Source organism: Phyllopteryx taeniolatus, chromosome 12, assembly GCF_024500385.1.
Source record: "Phyllopteryx taeniolatus isolate TA_2022b chromosome 12, UOR_Ptae_1.2, whole genome shotgun sequence".
Taxonomy (NCBI): Eukaryota; Metazoa; Chordata; class Actinopteri; order Syngnathiformes; family Syngnathidae; genus Phyllopteryx; species Phyllopteryx taeniolatus.
In genome coordinates this window covers 19,316,089-19,327,015 of record NC_084513.1, presented here as the reverse complement: position 1 = coordinate 19,327,015, position 10,927 = coordinate 19,316,089, and the positions used below count along the sequence as shown (strand labels likewise).

The following is a 10,927-nucleotide window of genomic DNA, read 5'->3' as shown; positions in this document are numbered from 1 at the left end:
TCTTCATTTCCGCCACCTCCAGCTCTGCTTCCTGTTTTCTCTTCAGTGCCACTGTCTCTAATCCATACATCATCTTGGTAACATATATTTTCCAAATTATATTTTTATGATGACTTCCATAATCTGGATTAAAGGCTCGACAGATGACTCGAGAAGGTTAAAGTTTGACCTTTTCATCAAATGCTGCGTCTATTAAAAAAAAAGAAAAAAAGAAAAAGAATTTGTGTGGTTTGAAATGAGAACATTGCCACCTAATGGAGAAGGAGGTCAATAGCACTACTATCGCATATGGCCAATAACTACATACCTGTACATACTTTTTATAATAACCGGATATAGATCATTAAAAAATATGCGATTGGAAATGTGTAAATAAGGAATTTAAAATGATACGAATAGAGCACGTAATAGTAACCTGTTTAATTGTTTAAAAACTTTTTCTCAGTAATGAAAATATACTTTGGTCAATGTATTTTTTTAATTTCTAAAAGACGACAAGCATAAAGCTGTACATCATATTCATCAACATTTAATCATGTATATCTTAAAATAAAAATATATAGATAATGCAGACTATACAATAAAGACGTGAAGCCGTGCCATGTTAATAACGACTATGAGCCATGCCAAAGAAATATTGCCAACTAACGGATCTCACTATGACAGCTAAAATAACATTTTGTGATTCTGGCATGATTGTTACTTGAGTGGAATCAGCTTTCACCTCGTCTTTGCAGTGACTGCATTTTCCCCCTCAGTTTTATTAATCATTATTCATTATGAAGATATTATTTATTGTATTTATTTAAAATGTAATACAATTAACAAATTATCATGAAGACATTTCAGAAGTAACTTGCAAAACACATAATATTTATTGCATCATTACACACGTGAGATACATAGTTTTACAATATACCAATCAAATGTTTGTAGTAGCGTAACTTTTTAAAGTGTCCCTAATGTTGTGGCACTATACGCGGCTAACAAAGTGGGGGAAATTTGCTCAGCCTCAGTAGAGGAAGTGTCTAAAAACAAATGTTGCTACATATGTAAGTTGGCGACAGAACAGGAATAGGAACTTTACAGAGCAGCTGCAGAAGCAGCAGCAAACTTGCAAGAAAACCACAGGGGTATATTTTGTGCATCTTTTTTTTTTCTTTTCTTTTTGAAACCAGTGCAGGTGCACACACACACAGTACTCGTGTGCAGGAGTTTCACAGGAGCTTGTGAAGAAGATGAGCGACTCACTAGAGAGGACGACAGAGTGCCCCTTGTCTCTCGCCGGGGACGACTCGGGCCCGGAGAAGAAGAGTGGCACAGAGTACCGCTGGGAAGATGGAGGTCTGCCCCTGGCGCTCCAGAGAGGCATGGAAGACTTGCGAGTCAACCTCGAGCTGACTGACGTGGTCGTGTGTGTTCAAGGACAGGACTTCCCTTGCCACAGGGCCATCCTCGCCGCGGCCAGTCAATACTTCAGGTAAAAAAAAAAAATAAATAAGAAGAAGAATAACTAAAGCTCTAAGCAGCAATGGACGGGCCCTAAGCATCCCCCTTTTTTCATTTGTTCCATTCTCCAACCACATCAGATAGCCGAGAACACCTGGTTTGGATTGGGGCTCACTTGGGCAAATTCCCAAGTAGGAGCTCATCAGAGTTCAGCACCCAATTTCATGTCGATCGGTGAAACTGCTCATTTTATCTCACTTTCAGAGAATCATCAAAATGATTTACAAACTTTGAAGCCCGTGCTGGGCTAACATCAAACGGAGTGAAATTTCTTTTTTGATTTAGCATCGCCCCTCTGTCTAGGATAACTGCTTTTTCTGATTGGGGCTCATTTGGGCAAATTTTCTAGTAGGAGTTGAACAAAATGCAAACCCTGGGAATTTGCCCAAAATGGTGGATTCAAACTATAATGGGCGACTTCCTGTTCAATTTCAAGCATGGCTCCTTGAAACTTTTTCGTGCATGTTCTGATTAACATCCATCCATCCATTTTCTGAGCCGCTTCTCCTCACTAGGGTCGCGGGCGTGCTGGAGCCTATCCCAGCTGTCATCGGGCAGGAGGCGGGGTACACCCTGAACTGGTTGCCAGCCAATCGCAGGGCACATAGGAACAAACAACCATTCGCACTCACAGTCATGCCTACGGGCAATTTAGAGTCTCCAATTCATGCATGTTTTTGGGATGTGGGAGGAAACCGGAGTGCCCGGAGAAAACCCACACAGGCACGGGGAGAACATGCAAACTCCACACAGGCGGGGCCGGGGATTGAACCCGGGTCCTCAGAACTGTGAGGCTGACGCTCTAACCAGTCGGCCACCGTGCCGCTTCTGATTAACAGGTCCATCCAATTTTTGGGGATTTGAAGTTTCCCAAAATATTGATTGAAGTTTGGGATGGAAGTTTCCCAAAATATTTACGACTGTGAGTGAAACTGTCATAGGGAGCCTGAAGTCTAGGAAAATTCCAGGGGGTGCTACCATTTCACACATCCTTTTTGAGTATGGAAAAGAATTCAAAAAGGGGATTAATTAAGTCAGAAGAGTACATGGACAAACAAAACAAAATTGCTCAGACCTTAGTGATAAAGACTTAATGGGGTTTGATGTGTTCAGGGCCATGTTCTGCAGTGGATTGAAGGAGAGTCACGAGGAAAGGGTGGAAATGAAAGGACTGGACAGCGAGACAATGGAGACTCTCCTGCAATATACTTACACCAGCCAGGCCTTCCTCACTCAGTCAAACGTGCAGAACGTACTGGAAGCTGCCAGTCAGTTCCAGGTAAGCAGGAGAATGGATGATTGGATGGATGGTTACAGTCATAACATTATTCCATAGGAGGTAAAGAATGAAAGAGTTATATGTAATAACATTATTCCATAGGAGGTAAAGAATGAAAGAGTTTGTGATGACCAAGTTTAAATAGACGATGCCATTCTCAGAGGGGCAATGGCTGCTGCAGGTGTGACTAGGCAGCTTCGCTCACCAGCACAGCTGACTGTGGAGACATGGACAAACAGGCTCCAGCAACTTACTGGAATGTGCAGTGCAACATCAGTATGACGCTTTCCACTTTCACTTCCTCAGACAGTTTGTCACCAGCTCACTTGTGCTGGTGAGCGCAGCTGCTTAGTCACACTTGCAGCAATCATTGCTATTCTCTCTTTAAACTCGGTCAAAGCTAACCACGCAACATGCCTGACGTGTTGTAATCATTGTAATCGCCATACTGTTTGTGCATTCATTGTTCTATTGTGGCTATGTGGATGGTCTTTTTAGCATGGGCAGATTCCCACCCCCACCCCCCGCCCCCTGACAAGTCTCATGGGGTTGGCAAACAAACACAAACAATTTTCCACTACTGTATTTTGTTGCTTTTTTCTGCAATTGTACAGAATTCACACATCTCCCAAACCATCAGTTTTCTGGAAACAAACAAACAAACAAACAAACAAAAACGGCATGTTTGTTGAGCAATTAACATTGCATCGTAAAAAAGAGAGCTAACCTCTTTCAACACTTTGGAATGGTGAATAATTTGTACAACTACCAGACACACTTGGGATGGCCCAATCGTCTTCCATCCATCCATCCATCCATTTCCCATACCGCTTATTTGTGGAAAAACTTTAAATTGACCAAATTTGGACATAGGTTTCCACCCGACAGGAACGATTTTTTTTGTACAAAATCCCACTAAATTGCTGTAATGCATTTACTTGTCTTGCTCCTGGCAGTTTTTGCGTGTGGTGGATGCATGTGTTGGCTACCTAAGCAGATCTCTGCATCCGAATACTTGCATTGGGATCCTAAACCTGGCGGACCGCCACACCCTTCCCACTCTGAAGACCAAGGCTCAGGACTACATCGTCGCCCAGTTCTCCCAGGTGGTCCAACAGCAGGACTTCCCGGAAGTGCCGGCCGAGTCACTGGAGACCATCCTGCAGCGTGACGATCTGCACGTGAGGTACGAGGAGTGTGTTTTCGAGGGCCTCATGCGCTGGGTGAGAGCCGAGCAGGACGAACGGCGCCGCTTACTGGCCAGGTTGCTATCGTACGTGCGGCTGCCGTTGTTGGAACCGGCGTACTTCGTGGAAAAAGTGGAGGGTGATGAACTGGTCCGCAGCTGCAGTGAGAGCTTTCCTCTGCTGCAGGAGGCCCGCACCTTTCATCTCTCCGGAAGAGAGGTTAGTACTGGACCATGGACTAAACAGGGGTGTCCAAACTTTTTCTTCCAAGGGCTATAAACAGTACAGAAAAATCAAAGGATGCAAGGGTCACTAGACATTCTTCACCTTTAATTTATTTAACAATCCATCAGTGTGAAGACAGGCAGAGCAATTATATATTGTACTGTATTGTTTCTGTACTCTTTACCAATGCTCATGATCAAACTTCCGGTCAGTCCTGTAGCTCCTTTTTCAACTTTGTATTTTTGATCCGAGCCTAAAATGGAATTATGAAAACAATTTTTTTGTAACAGATTAAAAACAAAAACAAAAAAATCACTCACTTTGGAATATGTTTATGTTTAATTACCAATTGACAATGGAAAGAAAAAAATAATACACAAATTGTTCTTGAGCTTTAGACATTTTTGTTATAGGTGGTGTCTGAACGAACCAAACCGCGCATGCGCCACTTCCTGTCAGAAGTGTTCCTCATCATCGGTGGCTGCACCAAAGACGACCGTTTTATTTCCACTGTCACATGCTTGGACCCGCTCAGACGCAGCAGGCTGGAAGTTGCTAGGCTACCGGGCACCAACATGGGCGAGGAGGCCCAGAACAGGAAATGGGTGGAGTTTGCCTGCACGACCTATCGCAATGAACTTTATATATCCGGTGAGCCTGCAGTTTGGATTCTTCACCACTCCCACATACCGGTAGCACAGCCTGGCTCACTACCTGTTTGCTGTCATGTCATGTGTTTTTTTACTCATCGTCAAGGGTACAGTCCTCCCTTTCCAGTCCACATGCATCGTAAACCAGAGGGGCCAAGCATTTTTCACGTTAATTGTTAACAATCTTTTAACAAGGTAGCAAACAGATGAATATCAATATGCAACACTTTATTTCTACAAATCTCTGCAAGTGTCCCAGGAGGTCATGACTCATCACTGGTGAGCTATATTTATAACAGGCCCGTGGGCTACTCATCTGGTCCGAGGGTTATGCTACCTGGCACCCGCGGGCACCATTTTGAAAACGCCTGTCTTTTACTGTTGCTATGCTGTTATTGTTTTCTGTTGTGTTTGCTGTTTACTCCCCTCTCAAACCTCATTTACAATATCCATCACAAAACCAACAGCGGGAACATATGAAACTCTGAAACTTTGGCAAAATGTTTCCCCATAAAAAGGCATAGAGATCCAACATACTGCATGACTAAGCAGCCAAGAACAAAGGTTAATTACATAAAATAAGACAATAAGTACACGTCACACTGTGCAATCTAATGATTATCCGCGACCACTCAAAAGTTCCTGTTGGGCAATGGACAAAAATTCCCACAGACACACTCCAGCTGTCTCATTAGTGTATGTGAGGGAAAAAAATGCATGAGTAATAAGGCAAATGTTTCTTTAATGCTATTGGTACTGTAGGAGGTAAAGAGACCCAGAGAGATGTATGGAAATACAACGGAGCCCTGGACAAGTGGATCCGGATCGAGCCTCTGATGATAGGCCGCTGGCGGCATAAGATGGCCGTCCAAGGGGGGAGGGTGTACGCACTAGGTGGCTTCGATGGTGTGCATAGGCTCGATTCCGTAGAGGCCTATGACCCTTTTCACAACCGCTGGACGCAGGTAAGTGCACCCAATTTCACTCTCCTAGTTCCCTAATGCACCATACGTTTTGTGGGCCCATCAGAATCAGAATCAGAATCAGAATCATCTTTATTTGCCAAGTATGTCCAAAAAACACACAAGGAATTTGTCTCCGGTTGTTGGAGCCGCTCTAGTACGACAACAGACAGTCAATTATTATCTTTGCAAAGGCCGATGGGCTGACAGATTTTTTTTTTATATAGTGCTTGTGTGGGATATTAGATTCAGATTCAGGTCTACCCAATTAAGTGTCCAGTGAATGTATAATAATGCGTACAAAAGAGTTACTGGCAGCAAAATAAATAAATGAATGGATTCGATATGTCAGATGTTTATTAAATGATCTCCACTTTAGGCCAAAAAACACATGATAAGCATTATTATTATTTTTTTAATGTTCAGGTGTTTTCTTTATATCAGGTTAATATGAAATGGTGCTACCTCAAAAACAAGAAAAGGTCATAAAATGATGAATTTGACCTATTTACCTCAAAAGTAAAAAAACAACCAAAAAAATAATTTTCGCAAATAATCGACCGAAAATTTTCAAAGGTTGGTGCACTTGTTAGTCAAGGTGCTGCTGTATTATCGTTGTTACACTTGCATAATAGTTAAAAACGTTGACATGTGACCTTAAAACATTGCTTGAGCTTCTTTGATGCTGATCGTTTGACCTTGAAAGAAATTATCGTTATTTCTTATAGGAATAATTGTTGTCAAATCTAAACAAATTGAATGCTGACCAACGTCACGGACGACCTTAGAAGTCCCATTGCACATGCTTTTCATTGAACAGCGTCGTGTCTGCTTTTACGCCTATTCTTCGTCACATAACTCCGTCGCCCTGTTGGTGCAGGTGGCGCCACTCGCAGTGGGCGTGAGCTCCTTCGCTGCCGCGAGCTTCGACAGGTGGATCTACGTGATTGGTGGCGGGCCCAACGGGAAGCTGGCGACAGATTTGGTTCAATGCTGGGAACCTGGAACTGACTTCTGGGAGTTGCGGGCGCCAATTCCCATCGAAACGAAATGCACCAATGCCGTCAGCTTCAAGAACTGCATCTATGTAGTTGGCAAGTTTTGATTTCAAATGTGTACAGTAATCCCCTTCTATTCATGGGGATAGGGGCGGAACCCTGCGGCAAATCGCGAAAAAACTTGAGTAATTGATACACCACAAAACATAAAATTGCTTATAATATCATATGAGCCCAAAAAAACGTTATTATTTTAAACTCATCTTCCTAGAAATAAATGGCTTACAGATTATTTGAGTATGTCGCCATCGCAACCCATAAAAATGCTCATTGTCAAGCAGTAACGAGACCTCCGTCGTTTGTTAGCTTGAGCTGTTAAATAGCCAGACGAGAGCAAAAACATATATATCCGGCGAAGACTCTCTGTAACTTCTGCTAACAACCCTGGCTAAACTTAGCTCCTCCACGACATACAAAGATGAAAGAACAGTCGAGATAACAAATGACTTCAACATACTTCCTTGATACCAATTACTATTTTTCTATTAGTCGGGGCTTTAGCACCTTCTTATGGCTTTTACACAGAGCACAAAAAATATGTAAATAGAGAAGATTTCCTGCAAAGAGCTGAGGATAGGTTCCACAGAAAAAAAAAGTGAATAGGTGAATTCATATACAGGTACATCGCAATAAATGAAAATGAATCTATTGCAATTGATTTATTGTTCTCAAAGTTGTAGTGGATCTTTGAGGCTTCAGGCAATGTCCCGTTTGCATTTTCCAGCTAATAAATCACATCTTTTGTCATCTGCGGGCTTCTGTTGCACAATTTATTTAGGTATGTCATCTCACTTAATTAGAATACATATTGTACATTCTAATTTATTGAGCTGTACCTGTAAATTGTCCATAGGTGTCAATGTGAGTTTGAAGGGTTGTTTGTCCCTGTTACTATGTGCCCTCCCATTGACTGCCGGCCAGTCGAGGGTATATTGCGTCCCGCCAAAAGTGACCAGAGATGGACTCCAGCTAACGTGTGACCCAAATCAGTACACGTCCTATAGAAAATGGATGGATGGCTCAAGAATGGAATTAATATAAACTGATTGTTCATGAAATAACATTGTGCCTAAAGTGAAGTTGAACAAAATTTGCTGATACCTTTACATTTGGACTGTAAAATACAAAGAGCTCCTAAAATGGAGGCTTATAATCCCCTTTGTCCCCACAGGTGGCGCCATGCACACCATGTATTGCTACTCCCCTCTGTCAGACTCCTGGTCTGTTGTGACCCGGCTGGGGGAGAGGGCAAGCTGCGCCATTGCTGCCTGCAGCAACAAACTCTTCATCACAGGAGGCCGAGATAACAAGAACCACGTCATCTCCACGGTGATGTGCTGGGATGTTGATGAAGGCGTCCTGACAGAGGAATGTGCCTTGCCAATGGGCGTTTCGCACCATGGCAGTGTAACACTGTTGAAGTCCTACACTCACATGCACAGAGTAGCACCTGTGAATAACTGATGAATCATTTGAATGAAAGGAAACCATTTGTGTAACTGTGTACTTGTAAGTTGTGTAACTATTGCATTTGGCCACACCAGTACTTTCTAACCTTTATTGAGACAAGACGCATACTCGAGATGGAAAAAATAATCACCAAACAATTACAAAAAGTAGATACAACAAACCGCACAAGATTGTGGTTAATGTTTCGCTTATTTTTACAGTATTCAGTCAAGTCAGAATTACAATGCCACACCTTCAGCGTAGTACCACGTTGTGACACAACATAATAGGGAGAGATGCAGCGTAATTAACAGCAAGAAGAAGAGGATGCCGCTTCAGTTTAATACAGCACCAAGTTTTTTGTTTTAATATCCATTGCTCCCATGGAGCAGGGAGAATATACACCTGTGAATATTGCTGTATGCACTGTTTGTATGTGTTGCTGCTACATGTGTTTAAGAAGCAGTTGTTTGAATGTTTATAATTATCGTAACATCTCTGCTAATTTCCACGAGCCAGTCGACTGCATTTCACATTATTTGTGAGCATTACGGATAAGATGGAGAAAATGGATGGATGGATGGATGGATGGATGGTAGCATTAAGCTAGCAGACAAAATGATCTGCTTTTGTTGAACATTTTGGTGTTTAAATAGACAGTGTTTATTATTTTTGTTTTGTGTCTCAGTTTTACAGTAAACATCAGCTGGAACTGACAAATAAACATCTTGAAGCAAGCATGCTTTGCATCCTATTTTGAAAAACTGTGCAAGAAAATGAGAAATGGCCCTAAGCCGCAGTGGTTACCAACCTTTTTGAAAATGAGAGCTACTTCTTGTGTATAGACCAAGGGTGGTCACACTTTTTTGCCTTGAGAACTACTTTTCAAATAACCGACTCAAAATGATCTACCTACACCAAAAATGCTTTATATACAACCCCAATTCCAATGAAGTTGGGACATTGTGTTAAACATAAATAAAAACAGAATACAATGATTCGCAAATCATGTTCGACCTATATTTAATTGAATACACTACAAAGACAAGATATTTAATGTTCAAACTGATAAACTTTATTCTTTTTAGCAAGTAATCATTAACTTAGAATTTTATGGCTGCAACAAAAAAGCTGGTATAGGTTAATGTTTACCACAGTGTTACATCACCTTTTCTTTTAACAACATTCAATAAACGTTTGGGAACTGAGGACACAAATTGTTGAAGCTTTGCAGGTGGAATTCATTCCCATTCTTGCTTGATGTACAGCTTCAGCTGTTCAACAGTCTGGGGTCTCCGTTGTCGTATTTTACGCTTCATAATGCGCCACACATTTTCAATGGGAGACAGGTCTGGACTGGAGGCAGGCCGGTCTAGTCCCCGCACTCTTTTACAACGAAGCCACGCTGTTGTGACACATGCAGAATGTGGTTTAGCATTGTCTTGCTGAAATAAGCAGGGGTGTCCATGAAAAAGATGTTGCTTGGATGGCAGCATATGTTTCTCCAAAACCTCCAAAACACAGCCCCATACCATTAAAGATGCTGGCTTTTGAACTTTGCGTCCATAACAGTCCGGATGGTTCTTTTCCTCTTTGGTCCGGAGGACACGACGTCCACAATTTCCAAAAACTATTTGAAATGTGGACTCGTCGGACCACAGAACACTTTCCCACTTTGCATCAGTCCATCTTCGATGAGCTCGGCGGCGTTTCTGGGTGTTGTTGATAAATGGCTTTTGCTTTTAATAGTAGAGTTTCAAGTTGCACTTACGGATGTAGCGCCAAACTGTCTTTACTGACATTGGTTTTCTGAAGTGTTCCTGAGCCCATGTGGTGATATCCTATACACATTGATGTCAGTTTTGGATGCAGTGCCGCCTGAGGGATCGAAGGTCACAGGCATTCAATGTTGGCCTTGCAGCTTACATGCAGTGATTTCTCCAGATTCTAGTTGAAGAAATCCCAAAATTCCTTGCAATTGTACGTTGAGGAACATTGTCCTTAAACTGTTCGACTATTTTCTCACGCACTTGTTCACAAAGAGGTGAACCTCGCCCCATCTTTGCTTGTGAATGACTGAGCAATTCAGGGAAGGTCCTTTTATACCCAATCATGGCACCCTCCTGTTCCCAATTAGCCTGTTCACCTGTGGGATGACCTAAACAGGTGTTTGATGAGCATTCCTCAACTTTCTCAGTCTTTTTTGCCACCTGTACCAGCTTTTTTGGAACGTGTTGCAGCCACAAAATTCTAAGTTAATGATTATTTGCAAAAAACAATAAAGTTGATCCAATTAAAAAAAAAAAAAAGATAAGCAAAGGCCACTGAAATGATGAGCATGCTTGAAGTGGTTCCTGTTTATTACAATGAAATTTGTATGTACATTGCTCCCATTTCTGCAGAATGTTTTGCAACGCTCAAGGAAAGATACTCTAAAAGAAAAGAAAATGAAGGGACTGAGGAAACCACTGGAGAAAATGTCGAGACAGTCATTGCACTCATGGATCGAGGACAACAATCATAAAAAGCAAAAGTGTGAATGTGAGTGTGAATGGTTGTTTGTCAATATGTGCCCCTACGATTGACTGGCGAGCAGTTCATGGTGGAC

General features: G+C 42.0%; 1 protein-coding gene across 1 annotated transcript; it reads left to right on the top strand.

The window, feature by feature from the left end:
- The first annotated feature begins 1,053 nt into the window (after window positions 1-1,053).
- On the top strand, window positions 1,054-9,057 carry klhl6 (kelch-like family member 6). The gene is made up of 7 exons (XM_061792913.1): window positions 1,054-1,480; window positions 2,623-2,788; window positions 3,745-4,194; window positions 4,614-4,851; window positions 5,613-5,815; window positions 6,693-6,906; window positions 8,042-9,057. The coding sequence occupies exons 1-7, from the start codon at window positions 1,239-1,241 to the stop codon at window positions 8,332-8,334; spliced, it is 1,806 nt and encodes a 601-aa protein (XP_061648897.1). The 5' UTR covers window positions 1,054-1,238; the 3' UTR covers window positions 8,335-9,057.
- The last annotated feature ends 1,870 nt before the right edge of the window (window positions 9,058-10,927 follow it).

What these genes read in the sequence shown, in the direction of transcription:
- klhl6 (XM_061792913.1), top strand. Translation starts at nt 1,239, where the DNA reads ATGAGCGACTCACTAGAGAGGACGACAGAGTGCCCCTTGTCTCTCGCC. An exon ending in CAATGAACTTTATATATCCG is followed by an intron (nt 4,852 to 5,612) that starts GTGAGCCTGCAG and finishes TTGGTACTGTAG; the next exon opens with GAGGTAAAGAGACCCAGAGA. An exon ending in GAACTGCATCTATGTAGTTG is followed by an intron (nt 6,907 to 8,041) that starts GCAAGTTTTGAT and finishes TTGTCCCCACAG; the next exon opens with GTGGCGCCATGCACACCATG.